Below are 25,127 nucleotides of genomic sequence, written 5' to 3' on the forward strand. Positions count from 1 at the left end.
ATATGAAATAATGATACCTGAAAATGGATGTTTCCGTTTATTTACACTCATTCTTACAAGATTATCGAGATTCTTTGGATGAATTTTATAGGTTTATTGTTTATTACACTCAAAATGTAGAAATTCTATCAGTTGTAAAGTTCGGTACTCGGCATTAAGAGCATAGAATTTTAATTAGTATAATTCGTTATTATATTAACTTAAGCAAACATTTTAAAACAAGGAAAATAATTATTACATTAATTATACGATTGTTAATCAAAAAGTTAATGAATTTATTTTAAATAAGTACTATATCAATTTCTCTTCACAAATAGTATAATATAATAATACAAGAACCGATTCATCACTTTATGTGAACATTCATACTCTTAAAGTAAGTTCAAAAACTTTTTGACCATCTTTCATATTCACATATATAAGTATTTAAAACAAACTATCATAATAATGTGATGAAAATTAAAGTACAAGATCACAGGTGTACATCAATAAAAAAAACAAATGTTGACCAAAATGAAAATTAAAAAATGCACCTTCTTGCTTTTCTGTACCGTTAATGATAAATATTAATTGTATGTACATTTTTTTTACTTTATTTTCAAATATTTAAGACTTCCTTATTAATTCATACGTCAATGAACTCTCCAAAATATAATAAACTATACACAGCAGCCAAATATATATATATATATGTTTAATGTATTCTTGTAAGATCCTCCACTATTTTTACAAGATCATCTACCGTTGCTTCCTTTTTCATTCCGGTACCATCATCAATCTGTATAAGAAAAAATGCAATAAATTAAAAATATGAGTTAAATGTACACGTATACATGCTATATCGAACAACAAATTTATTTACCATAAGACCCATCGCAACTTCTGCCATTTTATCGGGACTCAAGTCAAGGAAACTTTCGATTAAATCTCCATCTATAAAACCTTCACTTTGTTCAATTTTTAATTCGGTATTAAAACTTCTCCAAAAGTTGTGTTCTATTTTACCAACGCTTTTAATTACGCTTGTTAATCTGTCCTCGAGATTTCGTAGAAATTCGTAAAATGTGAATGGAATTTGTGTAACTAGACCAATTGCACCACTAACAGTTCCAAATAACACGCACCCCTGTGTGGGTGTACTTGATTCGCCTAAATTTTGCATTACTAAAGACCCATGCCGGAAGACATTGACCATATCACCTAAATGAAATTGTCCAACTTCCTGCATTTGTTGTCTTTCATCTTCTGAAGTTGAAGCACTATAAAACAATAGTTACCTATCAGTTTATAGCATTAAAATATATATAAATAATTCGATGTCAGAACTTACCTATCTTTCTGACACACAAATAAATTAAAACAGTTTTCAGCGCCCAAGAAAGTGTCATCATCTAATATTTCAACAGCAGTCATCCAGTTTGGATTGTAATCTCTTGCTATTTCTTCAAAACTACCTTCCATCGTTTTATATTGTAACAATGTAAGAGACCTCATAAGATCTCCAACCAAAACGAAGTCTCCTTTTGTTTTTAAATACAGAGCAATAATGTTATTGAAATGACTACATTCCAGCCTGAGCTCTTTCTCTGCAGTCCATTCGAATAAACGAACGGTACTATTAATACTAGCGAGAAGTTTTCCATTAAATTCGATTAAAGAATAACACGATCCTTTGATCTCTTTTTCGGCAACTTGCGTGAGCTTTCCATCGTTCCAATGATATAGGAGTATTCTACCCATTTGTGGCTCACTTTCATCCGGATTAATGAAAGCAGTACCAACCACATAATAAAAAGTGGGGTCTTCGCCTAACTTGGTTGATATCAACGACAACGCGTACTCGCTAGGCATTAACATATGTGCATGTAAAACTTCGAAAGTATGTTGATCTATAATGAGTAAATTATGTACTTCGATTTCTTGACCAATATCGCTAGCTGTATGACCTGTAGGTTTATTATGCGATGCAATGTGACTATTACTAGATGTAGAAGCTGCTTGTGTAGATGCAGAATGCCTTACAATGCTAACACTGCTACTATCTTGGATATCAACGCGCATTGTTATTACCCCAAATGTTTGAGAGCTCTCTTGATAAGTAATTCGTCTTGGTGATTCTCCAAGAGGAACAGTTCGAATGTGCAATTTTTGTATTTCATCGATCGTTCCTATTGTCACGGTACTATCAGTCGCTAATGCTAAACTATCAGGATATGATTCTGCATTCAAAGAACACATGTGATTTACTTCTTTCAAGTTAACATTGCTGAATACTAGTTTATGATTAGACGAATAGATCACAGTAGGTCGATCAGAACATGCAAAAACGTTAGTGGTAGACAGCGATCTGAAAGTTCTTAAAACTGTTGGTTGTGTACCTAAGGTAACTTTTTTTTTATCTGACAGTATACCGCTCTGTTTATGTAAAGTGAAGTAATACATACTGCCATCTCCGAGAGCGCAAAGAAGATATGTATTGCCTTCAAAACATGTCATTAGAATAGATCTAGGTATAATTTCGCCTCCAAGTAATTCTTTATTGATTTCTTCCAGAGCAGGCAGAGTTAGTACACGGACAGAAATATCTGTCCATAAACCTACTGCAGCAATTACTGCCTCGGTATTCCCATCCAGTGGGGATAAATCTAAACACGCAACTTCGTACTGTAGAGTAGCAAATCCTTTTGGTAAGATCTGTCCACCAGAAATTTCCATGTAAAATAAATCATTTCCGGTAGCGCAAAGTACTTGTGTACCATTGCAAGCAACTACACTGATTGTTCTTTTATTTTCTGGTTCCCACTCGGAAACAACAGTCTTTGTATCGTGCGAAATCAACCTGGCAGATGTAGGTGTTATCTGAATAAATAAATCGTTTGTAACATTTCCAGTATGGAAAGTTTGCTCATCCGCGACAAAGCCTGGAATATCTGTTTCTTCGACTTCTTCTCCATTCAACATCAAAATTCTAGTTTGTCCCACAAAAGATAAAACTAGGGTATTGTCAAAATTGCCACCGCCGACTTTAAGCGCCCACATACCCTTGATGCCAGGTAAATCTATACTTGCATGTTCTTCAATACCAATTCCATTTCTGATAATTCTGAGAGAACCTTCTTTAAAAGCTCCAGAGCATGTGACCATCTGTCCCTGGCCCTGTCTTTCAAGGTCAACTACAGCCATGTCAACTATCGGCGCTAAGTTGGTAAAAGTTTCCATTGGAACACAATACGAACCATTTTCATCTGCTTTTGTAATTAATTTAATTAATTGAGAATCACCTAAACGACTACCAACGAATATTACTCCATTGTCTAGGTATGTAATGCATTCTGGTATACTGATTTCTCCTAAGAGCTCAACTTTTAAGTCTTTCACTACTTGTGTACCATCTGGCTTCTTTTCTTGTTCTAAGAACAACATAAATAAATGTCCGGCCATATCTCCTAATAAATATCTGAGTCCTTGGTTATCAACTTTAGCATAGCATGTAATTGTGCTCTGTTTAATGATTGGAGGTACAACAGCAACATACGTGGTTCCATCATGATATAATATACTTTCTTGCCCAATTATGATTGCACCACAAATGGGGGAGGGTACAGGAATGACCATCATGGCTTCACGCTCTACATTATCCTGTCGCCAAGGTATTTTAACAAATTCCTTATCTCTCAAAGAAATTTCATGTGTCTTGACATGCCTCCCATTAATATCTTGATGAATTAAAATTAAAGTAGGATTGGCACAGCCATGAAGAAAATTTACATCTTGTACTTGTTGTTCATCCATACGTATAGATGATGCTTTTAATTCTGGATTGTCCTTGTCAAGAGGTATGATTTTAAAAAGACCATCGTATAATCGAAGACCGATTACACGTGCTTTGGGATCAATTACAGCTTTAATTCCTGTCTCAGAAGCTTTCCCAATACGGTCTGCTACATTTCCATGTGCTTTTGTCATAATTTCTATATCCTCTCCTTCACCCATACATTCCAAAATCATAGCATTGTAACGTGTGGTTAAGACAAACAAAAGATCTTTCTTTTCATGCTGTAGAAATATCATAATTTATTAATTTCTAAATTTAGTTTTTCTTTATTAGTATCAATTATAATATATTATTATGGATTAATTTGATGTATTAATGTATCAAAGGGTTAACTCGTAATAAACAAACCAGTGTATCTAACATTAATAAGCAAAACAAAATACGAAAACAAACAATCTGTAAAATGCTTGAAACAAGAATAATCGTATAACCTTACCGGCGGTCTAAAAAATTTAACGACTGCAATTTTTCCATACATTCCAACCTCTTTCAGTGGTCTTAAACCTTCTGGGGTAACGAGGTAAATTTCTAATCGGACATTCTTCGCCAAAATAAGGTTCAGATCCGTAGGTGAGGTGAAATTACCTTCATTGATAAAAATAAAATAATTGTTTATCGTCGTAGACAGTTCCGTTTTTCAATAAGCTTTTACTCACCTGTCACACATGCGGTGACAGCCGTCGGCTTGTGTGCCGTAACTACATAGTGGTGAGACATTACTTTCATGTTATTCGTCCCAAAACAACTTTTATATATTTTGTTAACAGATCAATCACAAAAAAACATAGATACACGCAACCACATGCAACACGGACCAAATGCTGGCCTGGCCTTGCTTGCGTGCTTTTCAATATCATACGCCACGAAGTTGGCAACGTTTGGCAGGACACTAAGCTTCGTTCACAATGGACGCAGCCTTCAAATGAACGTTAAGCACTGTTTGTATTTTCATTCAAAATTTGAAATTTCGTATATCATAATTATTAAGAAATTAAATTTTGTATACGTAATGCAATATAATTTACGTAGTTTTTAGTTTTTATTTATTATACTAGGCCTGACTAGGCCCATTTTACGATCAGATATATTCATGTAACTCTTGCATTGTGTTTTAGGAGAATAACCATAATAAAAGAAAGAAAAACGAATTTTATTAAAAATTTAAAGTGCGAAATACTTTAATACATTGTATGTTCAGACCATAAACTAACATCTAATCTTATATCTTAGATCTATACAATTGTACAATAATGCTTAAACTCTTACAATATAAATTACACAGTTTTAACATTAAATTGTATTCTTTTATTGTATCTAAATGGGTATTTCATAATTCATTAGCTGATGGTCTGTAAAACAAATTTATACATTCAATATTTTTAAATGGCAGTTCATTGAAAACAAGCTGTTAAAGGAAAATTAGCTCGACAGTATTATAAGTAGCAGCGGATGAAGTAAGACAAAATAACGTTATAAGATGTATACTATTAAATGTGCAACTCTTGGAAATTTAATAAAGCGAATAACAATGTAATCTGCACTAGTTTTGCTCTTCCATTAGGTTGGGTATGTATTTCTTACTTTGTTACACATTCAAATTTCTTACACAAAGGGCTCTTAAAAGAAATATGGGAAGTAAATCACAAGAACATATTCAATGATGTACTAAGGTTGTATAACCGACATCAGGAAGAGGATCTTTTGTTGCTTAAATGCAACCAAATTGATTCACACCAGTCTTCTCATTAGATCATTAGGCTTAAATCAAATATGAAGGACCAATGACATTTAATTTGACTCGTATGTTGATTCTTCAAACATTGAATAGACTTTTAATATAAAAACAGCTCTTTATAATTTATGTGGGAAGGCCATTAATTTCTTGAATAGTTAAATGACCATTTGAGAGATTAACCGGTGTCACGGATTCTTTAGAACTCTCACTCGAGCTTGTATTACAACTATTACTTTTACTATCAGTACTAGACACCGAACTGTCTCTTCTTTGACTACTTTCGTGTCTAGTATATCCCACATGGTCTGGATTCGAAAGAGGACAACTACATCTGCTCCTATTTCCATTACTTGTACTATCACTGTCGCTTTCGCTATCAACACTTGAAACTACACTGCCATGTCTTTGAGCCCTCAACGATTCGTTTTCTCGCTTTAGTTGTTCATTTTGTTGCATTAAATCGTCAATTCGCTGTTGACATATTTTTAACTTTTTCGCCGATTCTGAATCCGTACTACTACATCTGCTTTCTAAATCTCGCTCTTCCATCTGGTGAAAATTTTTACCGCGTAATCGTTTCGTCAATAAATCTACTTTGGCCTCTAATTGTAGATATTCCTGTATCAATTCTGATTTACTTAATGTGCTTAACCGCTCCGCGTGAAGATCTTCGTAAGCTGTTGAAAATTCCTTTGTCAAGAATTCTTCCTCATCCTCTGGAGACGAATAAAAATAATCTTCGTCGGAGTCGACGCTGAAACTAGAGTCTCGCGTACGAGACGGAGCTATCGGTTTTTGAAACGTAGCCGGAATTTCCGACGACGCGGCTTCTGAAAGTTTTTGGTCAAGATCTGGAAGATCGCTGTGATCATCCATAAGAAACTGTGTAGTGTTATATGGTGCTGGAGGTTGTCTACCAGTTTTTGCTAGTCGACCTCTAGATCTATATCTCAGCTGTTGTTGATAAGACAATTGCTGTTTTGAATACGGTTTTAATTTTCTATGCTTAGGTTTACCTCTACGCGTCTTTCTTTTCTTTGCCGCGATATCAATTCCATCCTCGTACTGGCACCCTTCTTGATCGCCACTACCACTTCCACTTTCAAATTTTCCCGCTTTTTTTACCAACGATTTAACGCACTGAAACAAAACAAATTTGTTACATTAACGGTTAATATACGAACCATTTTAAGTATTCTATCGTGTATATTATATTTCGAAAAAAAGAGAAGCGATTCTATTTGCATCGAAAATAGATCGAAATGTACGATTTATAATGTTTACTTGGCGAAATATGACGAGTAAGTTTTATTTACGATTAATTTCAGTTAGAATAATTTGTTAAACAGCTACTACGAAAATTAATTTATGAAACGGAATTCTAGAAAATTTTTAAATTTAATCTCTAACGTAATATAATACTTTTAAAAAATATTTTCATAGGAGGCATTTTATATCTTACAGTTTTCCCATTAACATGGTCGCCCTCCTTGATATATTCACCAGTAGAGTGCGATACTTGTTCCGTAGCTGGCAACGATGACGCCGCAGGCGTCGGCTCCGCTTTTACGCCCTTCACGTCACGTACTTCATCAATGCCGCCCGACACTTTCTCTGTCGTTATCTTGACATTATGATCCTCCATATTCGTAATATTGACTAAAATTCGACGATTCGCGGTGGTACAAGCACACATTACCGTTAAAAACACTGCCTCATCCAGCAATACTCGGCGCTCCCGTTCTACAAACCGTACGCCTTCACCGCAAACAGCGACTGAATCGCCATGTTTGATTTGTCCGTGATTCCGTGCGATAGCGAAGCGCGACGTGCTAACGTTTTAGGGGAAGTGGGGGGGGAGAACGGTCCGAAAGGTGGGGCAACGTATTTGTCCCCACCGAGCCTCCCCACTACGCCGACCGCATCAGCACACCGCCACACACCGCACTCCGCGTTCTGCCTCGGCCACTGCCGTTGCTCCCCGAAAGACTATGGCGACTCGTCTCTTGCACACTGCACCCTTACACCGTTAATTTCATGTTTATTACGTGCAGAGAACGAAGGGAACGAGAAGCGGTGGCAAGTACATTCTGCTGGGAATGCATACGTATCGGTAATGATAGGATTTTCATTTGATTCTACGTATGTGAATGTCTTGTATTTAATCTTGCGAGCGAAAATTCGATCGAAACCGTAGAAAAGTTAACATCGAATTTTTCCAAATTATCACATCGTAGAAACATTAACGATATCGTACACTTTTTTTTTTTACAAATTAAGAAACGTCTCTAAAGTTAATTTCGCGACGACGTTCCTGTGACTTTGTTCGTTGTGCTTGAAGTACGTGCATGCAATAGTCGCGTTACTTCGATATTTTCCTATACATATATCTACTTCTCTGTAACTTCACCAAATAGAAACCTTTGGTTCTGGCAGTGCTCGATCGAATCGGGTAAACTCGGCTTGTAAATCGTAAATAGAAAGTGGTTGTCTTTCCGCGGAGCTACTGGTATTTAATTAGAAGTAACGTTTCTACGAGTTTCATGCGAAACGTACAACGAGGTCCGTTTCATTGCAGGTTCTGTTCGTGTGTTAACACTTTTCTATAGTGCGTTCGCAACGATAAATGCATTTTTATAACGCGGCATAGTTCTCATGTTCACGATCTATCGCGAACAGCTATGGAGACTCGAAATATTTTTCAACGAAAATCTTTCACGACAAATATCACTCTTAATAATATTAATTAATACAAATTTATTGTTTGTACCGAGAATACTTTTCGCGTTATTTCCTGCGATTTTGTAGCTTACATAAGATAACAAAGTAGAACATGCGTACTTAGGAGCTAATACTTGGTTGCAAGGTCCGTCGCGTACTGAATATAACGAAATCAATTGTTAGAATCCGTAATTTAGTTCGTATTCCTTAAAAACTACTGTTAGTGATTCGTAAATACAAATATATAAAGTAAATACAGGGTGTCCCAGAAATGTTGTAACACCTTGAAATGTGTGGTTCGGGAGGTGATTTGAAACAACTTTTTCCTTAGCGAAAATGTTGTCCGAGGCTTCGTTGAGGAGATATTAACGGAAAACACTGACCAATCAGAGCGCGCGTATACCGTTGGAGCGGTCACGGTAGCGAAGGCTACGCGCTGAGCGGCCGCGCTCGTATGCGAACAAGTGACTCGACATGCATCGAAGGACCTTGACGCGGCCGTTCAGCGCGTAGCCTTCGCTACCGCGGCCGCTTCAACGGCATCCTCGCGCTCTGATTGGTCAGCGTTTTCCGTTAATATCTCCTCAACGAGGCCTCAGACAACATTTTCGCTAAGGAAAAAGTTGTTTCAAATCACCTCCCGAACCATCCATTTCAAGGTGTTACAACATTTTTGGGACACCCTGTATAACGTATCACGAAGGTAGCTACATTGTTTGTTAAATCGATGTGTTTGACGCGATACATACATGTCGACCTACTTTGCACTGTAAAGTTTGCATGTAGTTACATGCACATAATTGTATTATGGCTTATTATACGCACTCAATTTCATACTTGAAATCGGATAGCTACACGCAGATTTCCTTTCACACGTTACATACCCTGAACAATAACTTTCATCTGGATTTTTGAATTCGTATCGAAAAGCCCGTTTACGTTCCACTAATAACGCTCGAAACAACATAATTGCACGAAAGCAGCGTACGACATCTGTACATTCGAGAACTTTGTATTTTACTATCCGATATAGCTTTTAACAGTATAGTTTCTCGATGTCCTGTTGTAACCGTGGATCGGTGCAATATTACTACAGGTTATACGGTGAAATTAATGGTGGACCAGCGGGTAGCAAGTATTACGCGTAGAAATATATTTAGCGATGTTAATTTGATGAGATATCCGCTCCAGTCAAACGGCGCTTCGCCGATTGCATACTTACTAACGTTGCACCAAGAAACAACGAATTAGCTTTCGCACATACCGAATAAAAACGACAAAATCCGTACAAACGATTTCCCTTGTTCGTTCAATGCATGTGTTATCGATCGTAGCTGTATACAGACATGTTTGCTACCGTACGATTCGGAATAATTAGCTGTCGCGTTTTGAAAACAGAAATGGAACGTTTATGGGCGATTTTCTCCCAACGTTCGATAAATATATCGATCATAACCGATGCGCTTCTATTACGTAATTGGATATAATAAACTTTTGTTTGTTACGAATTTACATGAAACAACGAACGATTATTTGCCATATTTTTCTATCCAAATATTGATCTTAGCACGATGACTCGATACCTTTGTACGTGTTTAATTCGTTCTAAGAGATTTGAAACAAAAAGGAGTGCTGCGAGACTACTTGCGAGACTACTAGATACCGAAAAAAAAAAAAAAAGAAATGTTATAATTGGTATAATGGAAATGTTATAATTCCGACGCTTAATACAACGCCAATTGAAAAATATCCGTTGATTACTTTCGATAGTGACGATAAACTATACATAATACGTGAGAGAATTGCATGTAATACAATAGTGTGTACTGGCTATTCAAGTATGGAACACAACATACGTGTCTAGCGTAACTATAAATACGTCCTCTATGTAGGAGACTCCTGTACCACCTTCGTAAGACTTTTTTTCTTGAAATGTACATTTTTGTACTCGAATTGGTAGCGTACGTGCGTGTACATACACGTACTTGAATCGAACGCACGTATTCATATACATGTACGAGTGTTTACCTAAATTTGACGTGTATACGATTAAAAACCCGACGTAAATAATCATTTGATATTTGACGTTTGTAGGAGAAACATATTGTCACGTGTGAAAACAAACTCGGAATGCTACATGGCTCGTTAATTCTCGCGGGTTATACGGTCAGAAAAACCTTGGAATTTACATTTTCATAAATACCCTCGGTTGCCATAACGTTCAAGAATAAGAGGGACTGTAAAAATTCATAAGCAAAATAATGGACGAAACGAATAGTAAAATACGGAACGTGACTTTGTCCTGCACGGTTCAATCCGTCTAATAGCACTTCTCCAGAGTGGATTGGTTATGTGTACATAAAAGCACTTCTTCCACGCACTATCTTCGTTCGAAACCTACTTCTCGTCGAGTTCTCTCCATGTAAATGCATTCTAGTGCAAAAAGCATAGAGCTGTGTCGTGGCTGATCGTCGTGAATCGTGTGTCACAGTTCGTAACGAAATAGAGAAACATCGTTCCTTCTCGATCCCACCGAAATCACCCCTCTATCTTCCTGTACTTCGTAACTTAATTTCAGCTTACGTAATTCTAATTGCAAGAAGACCCCAGATGCGACACGAATTTTATACGCGTGTGTAATTCAATCGGACGGGCAAACGTTTATTTCGCGATAAATACCTTTGTAGAAATTTTATTTTCGATCTATATGACGAACGATTATTTCTTATGTAATATGCACGTATTAACTTATAGCAGGTATAAGGTCAACAACCAGTTAGTCAAGCTATGATAATGAATTACAATTAAGCATGTTAATGTACGCGTTACGAAATAGGAGTTTCTTGTACAGTAGATTACGCACACACACACATATATATACATATATAATCAAGTGTTTTAATCAAGTTTAATGTGTGCATAAGTGTGTAGGTAACTTTAAAAGATCGCTGTATATACACGATACAAACATGTTTACGTATACACATGTGCATTACAGGATAAGTAGTATTCAACATTTAACTATACTGCTATCTATAGGAAAGAAATGGAAACACGTTGTTCGAAAACTGGCCTGGTATAGTATTCAGAAAATGGAAATAATATCAATGCATAAATACATTGTATATTAAATGTACTGAAATAATGTACACATAGATCCATAATTGATAAAGTTTTATTTTGTATTAATTTCTTATTTATATATACGTATTTTATTTCCTTTTTTTTGTAGGAATCTAATAATTATACAAAAATAGTTATGTAAAAGTTACTTATAACAAATATCATTAAGTTATCACTTTACATCTATAATAAATTATGCGAGTAAAACTTTAAATGCTTTTGGACATAGTCAAAGAATATAAAGCTAATTTGTTTATAAATTTATATATTGACAAAAAAAAAAAAAAAATATATATGTACACGTATCTAAATGAAGTGCTAATATATAACTAAAAATATTAAAGATTACTACTATAAAATATAATAAAAGAATATAAACTTACACTATCGGTAGAAATATTATTTGCAATATATCTTGAAAAAGTTATAGTTGAAAATTCATTCGACTATAAGCTCATGCTCATCTACTTCTGCAAATGTTCTGTTAATGTCCTCGATCCATTTGATTACATTTTTATTATCCTTTTCTTTCATATTATTAGCTCTTTTTCGTTTTACTTCATGTTTCTCCAAATTTTCGTCTTCTCCTTCGTCACTTTCATCCGAAAAACTGAATTTCACATTACGTTTCCGTTTATACGAATGTTTTGGAGGCTGAAAAAATAAACATAAATAAGATTTATCCAAGGCCGTTGTTAATTATTATTAAAATTGAATTTTAATAGTTACGTGTAATACCTGTGTAAAATGAGATGGCTCCAAATCCATAAACAGTGGAACATCAGATTTATTCTGTGTTGAAGTTTCATCTAACTCAGACAAAACATCGAATGTATCCGAGAAGTTAGTAGCATCTATTGGAATGTGATTTTGTTTCACTTTTGCAGGTGATTTTCTTAATTCTATTTCTTTATTCTCTACATTTTCTTTATTTCTCACAATTTTCCTTGATTGTTTCGGTAAAAAATTATTTTGTATGTCTTTAATCGTTTTTTTTTGGAATGGTTTTAAGTCGCGTTTTTCTATATCTTTCGCATTTTCGTTGTTATGTTCAGTGAAAGATATGTCTTGATTAAAATTATCGTCGTTAAAACCAAATGCATTTTTTAAATCCATATTAAGTTTATTATGTTTCCTTATCGATTTGCTACTAATTGGCGTCGAAGGTGCATCGTTAAAAATTCCGTGAGGTGTTTCAATTGCAATTTGTTGTGGTTTTTCCATTACGTTTAAAAAGTTATTTAAATTTGACTGTTTTAATATCCTTTGTTCGCTAAAAGGTACATTTTTTTGCAAGCCTGATGGCCCAGGTTGAGGATCTAAATTTTCTTTTTGTTCATAGTTTTCCGCGCTCCGAATTTTTTGAGGACTTATAGTTTTCTTTTTTCTTGTCTTCTTAAGAACTTTTTTGGGGCTTTGATAATTTAACACCGAATTTTCTTTATCTTCAGTATCATTAGACTTGAAAGTATTACTCGTATTAATCACATTGATTGATGGAACACTTGGTTGTAAATTTTCAACGTCACTTATTACTCGTTCGTTTATTTCGTCCCCCAAAGGAGATTGTACAGAGTGATCTACATTTGTGATTTCTGTACCAAATTTTCTTGAAATCAAAGGATGTTTTCTTTTGATATTGTTAGTATTTACATATCCTTCCATGCTTACATTTTCGTCATTTTTGAGTAAACTATCTTTTGCTGTTGTAATATTTTCACAACTTTTAGATTCGTTATTTATTGCACGTGATAATCTATTCCCATAAATTTCATATTTATTGTTTTGTGGTGTACTTTGAAATACATTCTTCACTTGAGAAAATGTAAATAACGAAGGGGGTGCTCTCCAGGGGCTATTTAGATCGAAATTTTCGGATGATTTTATAATCGGCGATAAAGATTTATCGAATAGCGAATTATTTAACATGTTTTTATGTTGTACCAGGAATTTATTGTTAAAAATATTTGTTGGTCTAAATGGCTTAAACTCATCTGACTTTGATATTTGTGAATTATCCATTAATGTAATATTTTTATTAGGCAAACATTCTATTGATTTAATTGTTGGCCTCGTAATTTCATTACTTGTAGTTTTTTCTGCATTGGTATTTGTTAGTTCTTTATTCAATGCTACATTATTTTTTACACATTTATCAGAATCATCTTTGACTGGATTTTTAATCAAAGGTTTTACACAAATTTGTTCTTTTAAAGGTTCATCTTTCTCGTGAATTACTTCGGATTCCACATTTGTTAATTTTTCTTTAACTTCACCTTTTTGTGTATTGCGTGTTTCAGGAATATTTTTCTTTTTACGCGTAACCGTTTTCTTAGCAACAGTACGCTTTTTCTTCCTTTTCTTTGGTAACCTTTCTTTAGAATCATTACTATCAAATTTGAATTCATAAATTTCACTTGCATTTTTGACAGAAGTTTCAGGTGAGACATATTTATAAATTGGCATTGTTTTTAATTCCTTTAGTAACACAATACTAGAGCGTTTTCTGGGCGACAGATGTTTGTTTACTAATGAATCATCATCCTGGTAATTCTTAATATTTCGACGAGGACGTAACCGTTTTATTTTTGACTGATTTAAAAACGATTCTTTCAACGATACTTGCCGCAAAATAGAATCATTTTTATTTACCTTTTTGCTAATCTTTTTCGTAATACTTTTTGTTTGATTCTTACGTGTATTCGAAACATTACGTGGTGCAACATTTTTTATTTTTGCAGGTACTTCCTGGCCAGTACCTTTTCTTAAGTTTTTACGTTTTACAATAGTTTGATCTTCTTTTTTAGTAACAGGTTTTACTGCTTCCGTTGAAATACCAACCTCCTTCTCAGCCATTGTATTTCTTGACAAAATTGCTGATCGGGTATTTCGTACTTTAGAAGAGGCATTTTCCTTTGAATCTTTGTTGGTAACAGATTTTGTATCTCTTAAATGTGATGCACTACTCCTTGATTGTGACTGTTGTGAATTTGCAACTGATGAGGTTTGTTTTCTTCTTAAACAAGGAGGCATATCTCCATAAGGTGTATTTAAATCTGAAACAAATATTTATGTGAATGAATAACAAGTAATATTTATAACTGATTATGAATATGTTAAAAGTACTGAAAACGGTTAGAAAATGCAACGTGATATGAAAATTTAATATGTCATTACCATGTTTAATAAACACAACCATGTTTAATAAATATATTTGATAGTATTCGAAAAAAAAAATAATTTATATCTATTATACCAATGACTCTGGTGAGATATTTCTGTCAGTTTTCATAAATAATTGAAAACTCGCGATTCTGGAACTTTCTTTCGTAAATAATTGCAACAATCTGTTACACTTGCGTCTACATTCCGAGAATAGTAAGCAACAAAGTGCCAGCAAAATGAATTCTTCGATCAAAATGTTGCAATAATTCTACAGTGAAGAGTATCTTTAAACATATGAAATTACTTACTTCGACGAAAGCATCAAAATAGTGGCACAGTATTGTTAGTTAAACGATTCATCTACGATTTAATGTGAATCACGTATTCTACTTTCTCTTTTCTTGTATGAATCAATTACAATTCAACAATAATGATGCGAAAATACAGCGTGTATTGTAATTGTATACGTTTGACAAACAGAATACAAACAATGACAAACAACGTAGAAAATCGCACGTAATCGGCGTAGAAATTATGTAAAAATATATACTAGATTGGAACAGCATGTAAAAAATCAAACATCGTTTCTATGTGAACAGCCCATAGCTGTTTCGAGTTCTGATTGGCTAGATCGCCATTGAATAAGCAAAACTTGTAGAAGTACTTGTTCTACACACCACCAGAGGGCCACTCCTTGATTTTCTTCTTGCAATTATTTCATTTGTTATGGACATTATAAAAAATAAATTGTTGCAAAGAGTTGTGTCCTTTATGGATTATTCGCATGAACTTTGTAAAAACTGTTGAAGATGTCGCTTCTCCTAATCTCATTGTCTATGTTGAAACATTCGAGAGAAAATCTTCCGTTTCCCGCCAAATTTATAGCGGCCTATACTACTGTTTACTTTATGTATTATATATTATTTTAAACGAATTATAAACAATGGAAGGGTTCGACGACCCAGGAATATTCTTTTCCGATAATTTTTCAGTAGGCGATACTCATGAATCTCAGACTAATCTCCAATTTTTCAAAAAGAAATTTATGGAGTTTATTAGGCAATTTCACGAAGGAAATTTTAACTATAAATACAGGTACTTAAAATTTTGCTATTCTAACGTAGATTTTTGTTAAGATAACTATGGTATTTATTTTTTAGAGATACTTTGAAACGCAATTACAATCTTGGTCAGTATTGGGTGGAAGTTAATTTGGAAGATTTAGCAGCTTTCGATGAGTCTCTTGCAGAGAAAGTTTATAAACAACCAACAGAATATTTACCAATATTGGAAGAAGCTGCAAGAGACTTGGCTGATGAACTTACTGCTCCAAGACCCGAAGGGGAGGAGAAAGTTGAAGACATACAAGTATTATTGTCTTCGGACGCTCATCCAAGTTCTTTGAGAGGCATGAAAGTAAAATTCATTCTTTAGATTTTTTTATAATAATAAGAAATATATATAAAATTTCTCATATTAAAATGCATTGATCCTATTTAGCCTGATGCAGTTTCTAAGCTTATCAAAATACCTGGCATTGTTATTTCTGCATCTGGAATTAGATCAAAAGCAACAAAGATTTCTATACAATGTCGCTCTTGCAGAAACATGCAAACTAATATTTCTATCAAGCCTGGTTTAGAAGGATATGTTTTGCCTAGAAAATGTTCAACGTAAGTTTGCTTTAATTGATAATATATTTTGTAAATGACGTCAATAACATTACACATAACAAATTAAACATATTTAAAGATATCATTCAATATATTTGCAATTGTTTTTAAACAGAGAACAAGCAGGTCGACCAAAATGTCCATTGGATCCATTTTTCATAATGCCAGACAAATGTCATTGTATTGATTTTCAAGTTCTTAAATTACAAGAATTACCAGATCAAATACCGCAAGGTGAAATGCCACGCCATTTGCAATTGTATTGCGATCGTTATTTATGTGACAGAATTGTACCAGGCAATAGAGTTCTCATTTTGGGAATATATTCTATTAAAAAGGTTACTAAAGCTGCTACTAGAAATGCAGCAAAAGATAAAACATTAGTCGGCGTTCGAGCTCCATATATAAGAGTTATTGGTATTTCTGTGGATGGAGAAGATACAGGCAGTGGTACTCATCCAACTGTTACAAATGAAGAAGAAGACTTATTTAGACGTTTAGCTGCAGATCAAAATTTATATGAAAGAATTGCAAAAAGTATAGCACCGAGTATCTTTGGTGTATTGGATATTAAAAAAGCTGTAGCATGCCTACTGTTTGGTGGATCTAGGAAAAGAATGCCTGATGGTCTTTGTAGAAGAGGAGATATTAATATTTTAATGTTGGGTGATCCTGGTACAGCTAAGTCTCAATTACTAAAATTTGTGGAAAGAGTCGCGCCAGTCGCGGTTTACACATCTGGGAAAGGAAGTTCAGCAGCTGGTCTAACAGCATCAGTCTTAAGAGATCCAGTAACTGTAAGTTACTAACATTTTTACTTTTAATTTATATATATACACGTGTAGTTTTCATGAAGAAATTTTGCTTAATTTATAGAGAAATTTTATTATGGAAGGAGGTGCTATGGTTCTTGCAGATGGTGGTGTAGTCTGCATAGATGAATTCGATAAAATGAAAGAAGACGATAGAGTCGCGATACACGAAGCTATGGAACAACAAACAATATCGATTGCAAAAGCTGGAATAACTACAACACTGAATACTAGGTGTTCTGTTCTAGCGGCAGCAAATTCGATATTCGGTCGTTGGGATGATATAAAGGGGGAAGAAAATATAGACTTCATGCCAACGATTTTATCGCGTTTCGATATGATATTCATCGTTAAAGATGAGCACGAGCAAAATAAGGATATAACGTTAGCCAAACATGTGATGAACATTCATACAAACGCTGGTCAAATTACGGAAGTGTCCGCGGAAGGAGAGCTACCGTTGCATATACTGAAGAAATATATTCACTATTGCAGAACGTAAGACCTTATTACTTCAAAAGAAATTTCTGATTTCTAATTAGTTTATATGTCCTAATAGACGTTGCGGTCCGAGACTTAGCAAAGAGGCAGGAGAGAAATTAAAGAATCGTTACGTAGTAATGCGAGCCAGCACGAAAGAACACGAGAAGGATACTGAAAAGAGATTATCTATTCCCATAACCGTCCGCCAATTGGAAGCTGTTATAAGAATTTCGGAATCGTTAGCGAAAATGCATTTACAGCCGTTTGCCACGGAACTCCACGTCAACGAAGCTCTCAGACTTTTCCAAGTTTCTACTTTAGATGCTGCAATGTCCGGATCGTTAGCTGGTAATCTAAAATTAATTAACTAATATGTATGTACTTATTCTTAGCATGCTTATACATCAAACATAAATAACAATTTAATAGGCGCGGAAGGATTTACCTCGGACGAAGATCACGAAATGTTGTCCCGCATCGAGAAACAGTTGAAACGTAGATTTCCGATAGGAAATCAAGTATCCGAACAAAATATTGTCAAAGATTTTGTAAAGCAAGCGTATCCAGAACGTGCTATTTACAAAGTTATACACACAATGATACGTCGTGGAGAACTTCAGCATCGTATGCAACGTAAAATGTTATTCAGACTCCAGTGAAATGTAAGGATACATTCTTTTTTTTTTCTATTTAATGTACTATGTATTTTTCATTTTATTATTATGATATTGTGCATTTACGCGTGGTGTATGTCATAAATTTCCAATGTATAAATATACAAGAACACAAACTATATATCGATAATTGTTTCAGTTACGATACTAATTCGTCCTTAAATGGATAATGCGGATGATTTTCGACTCTGAAAAAAATTATTTAAAAAATGTTAGACCTTTTTTTTTTTTTTTTTTTTTTTACCAAATTGAATGAATCTACATACCCTTTAAAAAATAGGAAGTTAAAGATTCTTCCACTTGCACCCTTATCTAGAGTTTTTAAACGTGCCATATCTTCTTCCATTAATGCAAAATCAAATACGTCAATATTTGCCTTAATCCTTTCGGGAGATGAGCTTTTCGGAATTACAGCAACGCCCAATTGTAATAAGTATCGTAGTAAGATTTGTGCTGTAGACTTTTCGTATTCTGTGCTTATTTGTTGTACTATTGGATGCCCTAAAATATCTGGAAATTTTTCTAAATCAACATGGTATTTCGTTTTGAAGTGCACTTTAGCTCCTGGTGATCCAAGAGGGCTGTAAGCTGTTACAACGATATTGTGCACCTGACATAATTCTCGGAGTGAATTTTGTTGTAGATACGCGTGTAACTCCACCTAATAACAATTAAAGCAGTATCCGTAAATCGATCCATTCGGTATATAAAATATTTGTCTCGGTTTTTTAATGCCTACTTGTAAGTTACTTGGCTTAATTTGGGCATTTTCCCATATCTTTATCACTTGTTCCTCGTTAAAATTACTTAAGCCTATGGATTTTGTACGACCTTTTCTTACTTGCTCCTCCATTTCCTAAAAGTTTTGTAAGAATAATTATTTATACTTTATTAACAAATAATTGATTAATATTGACGTAATGTTAAACCTTCCACACTGAAACAGGATCTGTATCAAGATCTAATACATAACTTCCATCTTCGTGTGTTGCTGGAGCACAAGCAGATTCATTCAGTTTAAAAGCAAAGGGCATATGAATTAAGTACATATCCAAATAATCCAAACCAAGTTTATTTAATGATAACTTGATATACTTTTCCACATCTGATGGACGATTACCATAATGGGGTAACTAAAAAAAAAATAAATGTTTCCTACATTTAGCATACACAAAAATTATTTTTGTATCTTGTAATAGACATTACCTTTGTAGTAATAAAAAGATCTTCACGTTTTCCACCTTCTGCAAACCATTTCTTTAAAACTGCCCCAATTGCTTCTTCATTATTATAATTAAATGCTGTATCGATATGTCTGTAACCAATGTTCAAAGCAGCTGTCACAACAGTTTCTATTTCTTCAGGTTTAGCCTGCAAGGAAAGGAAAAATTTTATAGCACTCTCATAATATATTTAAGTCTGGTTTCAATGTTACTTATTATCAAATCACCTGCCATGTACCCAAGCCCACAGTAGGCATATCATATCCTGACAACAATCGTACCAAGCGCATAGTTTTTTCTTTTGATTGACCTAATGCTATGAAAGATAATTGTTAAAATCCTTTGAATAATTTACTATACTATTATTGTCAACTGCTATGTGTTTGTAACTGTTTTTAATAATGTATTATTTTTAAGTATACAAGAATTAACTACTTTCTGGTTGTGCTATTTAGATACAAAATCAATTTCTAAAGTTAGATCAGCCTTGTACTGTTCTGAATACATATGTCCACGTTTTCAGAGGAACAGAGCTTGTAACATATATCTCATAGAGACACATATTGATCTGTAGCGAATTTTAAAGGTAACATTTTTTCGAAGTTCCGAACAAGCAATTTCTGCGCGACGATAAATGTTGATATTTTTAAAAGTATATTTCGATTTATATTTCCATTTAGCAATACAAAAAGAAAATTTAAATAATCCAGTTACTATGCTCCACGTCGTAATATAAACTTCAGAAGAGAGTACTTTGAAGATCTTCAAAATAAATATTTGATCTAGAAATATTAAATAAATTAAATGTTGTAACATACACGATGATGGAATTGAGTATCGTCGTTTTGTTACGAATAAACAATTGACAAATTGATATTTTATAGATGGACAGGTTAGTCCATAATGGGTTAATATGTAATTCATACGTAAACATTTGGAAAACATTGGAAAGCTTTTTCGAAATTGTAAGATTTATGGAAATATTGATCCTAATAGCAAATTCGTAATAGTGAATGCGTATTAATTATAGATACGCGATGGAAAGTTATGAAATACTTTTCCCGCGCTAAGTTGCCGAACGAAATGTTTATCGATATTGCGTGGTCGATATTTTTTCTAGCCTCAAACTTTAGAACATAAAACATTTTTTGAAATATAATTTGTAAAATACTGACAACTGGTACATACAACATTTCGAGCGTTTAATTTTTGGTATTAAAAAAGAAGAGCTATGTTATTCGTCTTAAATTCGTGTTAAATATCATTTTATTTTGCAAAAGTTAGTCGATCGTAACAGTTGGCAACACTGCACGTCAGTTACAGTAAACTACTGATAAGTACTTCAAGGCGAATGCGTGTTTGATTACATTCGATGTAAAACATGAAAACTTTATTATATTCTTGTATAGTTGACAAAAAGAGAATATTTTAGTAGAATTTATGACTGAACGATCTAGATCTTTAACGTATAAACATGTTAATTTACGATGTTATGCACAAAGAAGCAGTATATCATTCAGTTGTTAGCAATCTTCGTAATTATGGCGTTAAATATCGGTTTAAAAAGAGTATGTTTAAAACCGAAAGAGTCGAAGGAATTAAACATATATCGAAGAAAGTTTTCAAGACTCCTTTGTCGTATCAACCGTTGGACGTTGTGAATCTGTCTTCGGGTGGTATTGTGCACGTGCCAGTTTTTGTCAGTCAAGCTGCAACGTTTTTAGAAAAACATATCGTTCAAGAAGGGTTGTTCAGAAAGGCGGGATCGCAACTTCGACAAAAAGAATTAATAGTTCGTTTAGACAATGGTGGAACCTTGGGAGAAAAGCATAATGCAATCGACGTAGCAAATTGCTTAAAGACCTTCTTTAGAGACTTGCCGGAACCGTTAATTCCCTTTACTTATCATGATTTATTTGTGCACTGTGCCATGCTTAAAGTTTATCGTGTACAAGCATTATTGTTAGCTTGTATCCTTCTGCCACCACATCATCTCAATACTCTGGCATTTTTCATGGAGTTCTTGAGGAAGGTATCATTGTATGAAAAACAGAATAAAATGAGTATCGATAATCTAGCAAAAGTTATTGGACCAAATATCATGCCTCTGCAGGAAGCAACCATGTCAGCTGTACAAATGCGTCTTGAATTACATTTTATTGTCGTCAAGGTAATACATTTATCTTAATAAATTATAAATTTTAGTGATATTAGATTGTATTCATTCTATTCTATAAACATTATTATAGACTTTAATTGAAAATGCAGAGGGTATTGGAGTGTTACCAGATCATATAATGCAAGCTATTTCTATGGAAACTATTGGAAGCACAGATAATGAATTAGATGTGTCTGATTCTCGTTCAAAATCCAGAAAAAAGAAACACCGCAGTGGAAGCCTTACACGTAAGCCACATCTAAGTGCTTCCAACCTCAATCTAAGTATGTCTGCGAATCTGTTCATAGGAGTTTATTTCCTTAATAATAAACTTTCATTGCATGTAATAAAAAATAGGATGCCAATTTTTCAAGTATACATACATATACATAACTTTTTAATTTAGATAACTTGTTTGTTTAGGAATGTTTAATGGTTTAAAAAAGATTGTTGGCAAGAGTACTATACCTGATGATGATAATACATCTGATAATCAGAGACTTTCTGGAAATTGTGATTTGTTACAAGCATCAAATAATAAATCTATAAAAAAAAGAAAAGTTGTTGAACGCTTGGATCCCTCAAGTACAAAGAAAAAGTGAGTGTTTAAATGTGACTGCTATGTATAATGTTTAAATTTGTTTTTATTATTTAATCTCTGTTTTAGAAGAGTTGTAGATAAAGCAGATAAATCCAAAAAAATGAGACTTAGTCTGGATCGTTTTGTACCAAGGAAGCCAGTAAGGATATTTACATATCTTGTTTAATAATCCATGTATATTTTTTATACATTTTATATTTTATTTTTTTTAGAAAACTGTAGACGAAGATCCAGAATCATCTACAAATAATTTTGATTCATATACAGAACGACGTTGGAGTTCTGTTTCTAATACGTGTGATTCAGAAAGAAAATGTAGAACGTATAGCGACGGTTCCTCGCAATTAAAATTAATTTTAAAAGATAACGAAGCAACAAACGAACTTCACACAGAATATAATAATATGTTCATTGATGCAGATGTTAATTTATCAGACGATAGCGACGAGCAGGTCTTGTTAACAAAAAAAGATGATAATAATATTAATAAACGTCAAAAGCACTTGAGTTCAAATTCGGAAGAATTACAAAGTTTAAATAATTTCGATCAAATGCACTCATACCCGTTACAAGGAAAGCTGACTTTAAATAACTTTGAAACATATTCACACCTGGAAGTCACGTCTATGGGCAACGAATCCGAAGAATACGTTACGATACCTAAAAGCGAATACGAAGAAATTAAAAATAGGGTTTCAGCAATTGAATCGCGACTTTCTCAAGAGTTCGGTTGCGTAAATAATGAGGAAACCGCGAGTTTGTCGCCACATTCTGTGAAAAAAGTACAAACTGCATATGAAAAAACATTAGAAGAATCTTGTATCGAAAGTACAGCGACGACAGATTATTTAGCTAGAAAACTTGGAAAGGAGCTCAAAATAAGAAGATCAGGCGAGCATAAGATCATAAGATCTCCTAGTGCTCGGAAGATAGGTAGTCTAAGAAGACGATCGCAAGACAGGATTATGAGGTGAATAAATCGTAATTTTATAATAATTTTTATTATTTATAAAAATTGTTTAATCTTTTTTTTAATTCGCAGTAAACGCGTTAGACGAACCGCTTCATGGCATATTTCTCATGGATCGAATTTACAGCAACTACAATCTAACCAAGAGTCAAATAATGGTTATCTTCATAATGAAGAAGCATTTTTGTCAAATCGTACAGAAGATCGCGCCCATTTACGACCTGTGTCTACCTCGCTTTGGGAAGAAGAAAAAAATAAAGCCGTACTGAATAATGTACGCAACGAATTTAATAGTGGAAAGATATATCCAACAAAACACGGTGTAAATTCTATTGGAACTGAAGCACTTCAACCAATAAAAAGTCGAACCCACACTACAGTACGACGAGTTTCCTCTTTCCATGGTAGCGAGCTTACAGATGGAGGAATGTTTTCTAACGAAAAAGTTGAAAAATTAAAAAAGACGAATAGTCAGCGTAACATTATTTTAAACAACGCGCATGCGACATTGACTCCAAAGTCTGATTGGAAAAAATCGAATATGCCCTGGAAAGATGCCGAGGGATATTTTAAATCAAAAAATCAATCGAATACCCCGGTTATCCAAACTGGCCGTGCGTCGATTGCAAAATTAAGGACCCAGAACGCAGGAATGGTATTAGCTAAGGCTAAATTGTTTGATGAATGTACAACAAAAGTACACGTCCAAAACACCGTGTCAAGTAAAAAGAACAATTGGCTAAGTACAAATAATAATCAATTTACAAATGCTCTAACAGGTTCTTGCGAAAGTACTGAATTATGTCGAAAATCGAGTAAAAATATGAAGAATAAAAGTACAAAATTGATATTTGAAAATTCTCCTTCCCATATCGCTATGGAAACAGAAGGCACAGCTTCGAATTTAAATCACCAAAAAACTAATTTGTGTTACTATATTCCTCAAGATTTTGGTATGAAAGTTTCCAATCCATTACAAGTAACTATGAATAAGCAACTCGACGTTGTATCTGATTTAGAACTTCATCAGAAAGAAAACATGGTTGCAAAAGGCCTACCTTTAATAAATCAATTACCTATGGATACGATATTGCCTGAATCGAGATTAAGTATGTATAAATCCGATGGTAATACACTATGTAGAACTCCGCATATTAAGAAACCATTAACTGTAAAAACACCTAAAAGTGCTAAGACATTATCGAGAAAACCCAATGTAGATTCCCGTAGAACGCCTTTGAAAGCTGTTAGTCAATTGGGAACACCGAAATACCAGAATCCTAAAAGTATATTAAAAACACCAAGGAGTGTTAGTAGACACGCGTAGTATGACAATGTACAAATCTGTTAAAAATGTGTTCTAAAATTTAAGCGTAAGTTTTCAAGCTTTTATATTAGTATAAATACAACAGTATCGATTCTAATATAGGATTCCATATAAGCAACAGAATATTTTTATTACACTTTCACTCAGAGTGCTCGTATAATTAAATGTATAATAAGTTGTTATACAAATTTATAGAAAGGAGAATGCTAATAAGCCTATAGTGTACGAGCCGAGTAAGTTCATCAAATGATTTTTATATAATTTATACTGATATGAAAGAATTGAAAATTTTAAGAAAAGAAACGACAAAATTTTATATTTTTCTTCACACCAAAAAGTTATATAAAATATTATTATTATTAAATTTTACTGTAGTGTTTGGTATGATATTGTCGAAATACTTTTAAATATAAAAAAGAAGCGTATGTATTTGTATACATGTTTCTCTTGTTTGATATTCCTATATTAGTGCCATTTAATAGAATGTATATTACCCATTTATAGAATGAATTTTGTCAATGTACCAGTGTTTTGTAAATTTTAATTAAATTTTTAATATATATTGTATCATTCACCTTTCATTTAATCACAAATTAAATTAGATAATTTTTGTTTGTGAGGTAAATG

General features: G+C 33.7%; 6 protein-coding genes across 11 annotated transcripts; 2 read left to right on the forward strand and 4 right to left on the reverse strand.

Moving 5' to 3' along the window:
- Positions 1–22: 22 nt before the first annotated feature.
- LOC128894362 (DNA damage-binding protein 1) lies at positions 23–4,738 on the reverse strand. The gene is made up of 5 exons (XM_054156044.1): positions 4,492–4,738; positions 4,272–4,420; positions 1,331–4,056; positions 863–1,259; positions 23–778 (listed from the first exon to the last, which is right to left on the reverse strand). Exons 1-5 carry the CDS (start codon positions 4,559–4,561, stop codon positions 695–697), a joined length of 3,426 nt encoding a protein of 1,141 aa, XP_054012019.1. The 5' UTR covers positions 4,562–4,738; the 3' UTR covers positions 23–694.
- A 789-nt stretch (positions 4,739–5,527) lies between these two features.
- LOC128894365 (protein HEXIM1) lies at positions 5,528–7,581 on the reverse strand. Its single transcript, XM_054156046.1, has 2 exons — positions 7,033–7,581; positions 5,528–6,710 (listed from the first exon to the last, which is right to left on the reverse strand). The coding sequence occupies exons 1-2, from the start codon at positions 7,264–7,266 to the stop codon at positions 5,694–5,696; spliced, it is 1,251 nt and encodes a 416-aa protein (XP_054012021.1). The 5' UTR covers positions 7,267–7,581; the 3' UTR covers positions 5,528–5,693.
- A 3,867-nt stretch (positions 7,582–11,448) lies between these two features.
- Positions 11,449–15,121, reverse strand: LOC128894363 (uncharacterized). Its single transcript, XM_054156045.1, has 3 exons — positions 14,888–15,121; positions 12,153–14,470; positions 11,449–12,068 (listed from the first exon to the last, which is right to left on the reverse strand). The coding sequence occupies exons 2-3, from the start codon at positions 14,445–14,447 to the stop codon at positions 11,853–11,855; spliced, it is 2,511 nt and encodes an 836-aa protein (XP_054012020.1). The 5' UTR covers positions 14,448–14,470; positions 14,888–15,121; the 3' UTR covers positions 11,449–11,852.
- Positions 15,122–15,423: 302 nt separating this feature from the next.
- Positions 15,424–18,500, forward strand: LOC128894386 (DNA replication licensing factor Mcm5-like). Of its 2 annotated transcripts, XM_054156084.1 has the most exons (8): positions 15,424–15,674; positions 15,740–15,995; positions 16,080–16,252; positions 16,368–17,049; positions 17,129–17,562; positions 17,624–17,895; positions 17,977–18,209; positions 18,361–18,500. In XM_054156084.1, exons 1-7 carry the CDS (start codon positions 15,523–15,525, stop codon positions 18,204–18,206), a joined length of 2,199 nt encoding a protein of 732 aa, XP_054012059.1. In that variant the 5' UTR covers positions 15,424–15,522; the 3' UTR covers positions 18,207–18,209; positions 18,361–18,500. The 2 variants fall into 2 exon arrangements, with proteins under 2 accessions (XP_054012059.1, XP_054012058.1); XM_054156083.1 differs by lacking the exon at positions 18,361–18,500 and having other exon boundaries at positions 17,977–18,342.
- Positions 18,226–20,529, reverse strand: LOC128894388 (aldo-keto reductase family 1 member A1-like). Of its 3 annotated transcripts, none has more exons than XM_054156087.1 (7): positions 20,263–20,529; positions 19,672–19,760; positions 19,428–19,592; positions 19,151–19,354; positions 18,961–19,077; positions 18,488–18,882; positions 18,226–18,409 (listed from the first exon to the last, which is right to left on the reverse strand). In XM_054156087.1, the coding sequence occupies exons 1-7, from the start codon at positions 20,387–20,389 to the stop codon at positions 18,361–18,363; spliced, it is 1,146 nt and encodes a 381-aa protein (XP_054012062.1). In that variant the 5' UTR covers positions 20,390–20,529; the 3' UTR covers positions 18,226–18,360. The 3 variants fall into 3 exon arrangements, with proteins under 3 accessions (XP_054012062.1, XP_054012064.1, XP_054012063.1); XM_054156089.1 differs by lacking the exon at positions 20,263–20,529 and adding an exon at positions 19,880–19,976; XM_054156088.1 differs by lacking the exon at positions 20,263–20,529 and having other exon boundaries at positions 19,672–19,982.
- A 227-nt stretch (positions 20,530–20,756) lies between these two features.
- LOC128894385 (rho GTPase-activating protein 11A-like) lies at positions 20,757–25,074 on the forward strand. Of its 3 annotated transcripts, none has more exons than XM_054156079.1 (6): positions 20,757–21,614; positions 21,694–21,886; positions 22,026–22,200; positions 22,270–22,342; positions 22,416–23,173; positions 23,246–25,074. In XM_054156079.1, the coding sequence occupies exons 1-6, from the start codon at positions 20,919–20,921 to the stop codon at positions 24,498–24,500; spliced, it is 3,150 nt and encodes a 1,049-aa protein (XP_054012054.1). In that variant the 5' UTR covers positions 20,757–20,918; the 3' UTR covers positions 24,501–25,074. The 3 variants fall into 3 exon arrangements, with proteins under 3 accessions (XP_054012054.1, XP_054012055.1, XP_054012056.1); XM_054156080.1 differs by having other exon boundaries at positions 22,273–22,342; XM_054156081.1 differs by having other exon boundaries at positions 21,694–21,850.
- The last annotated feature ends 53 nt before the right edge of the window (positions 25,075–25,127 follow it).

This window comes from Hylaeus anthracinus, unplaced genomic scaffold (assembly GCF_026225885.1).
Source record: "Hylaeus anthracinus isolate JK02 unplaced genomic scaffold, UHH_iyHylAnth1.0_haploid 3, whole genome shotgun sequence".
Classification (NCBI taxonomy): domain Eukaryota; kingdom Metazoa; phylum Arthropoda; class Insecta; order Hymenoptera; family Colletidae; genus Hylaeus; species Hylaeus anthracinus.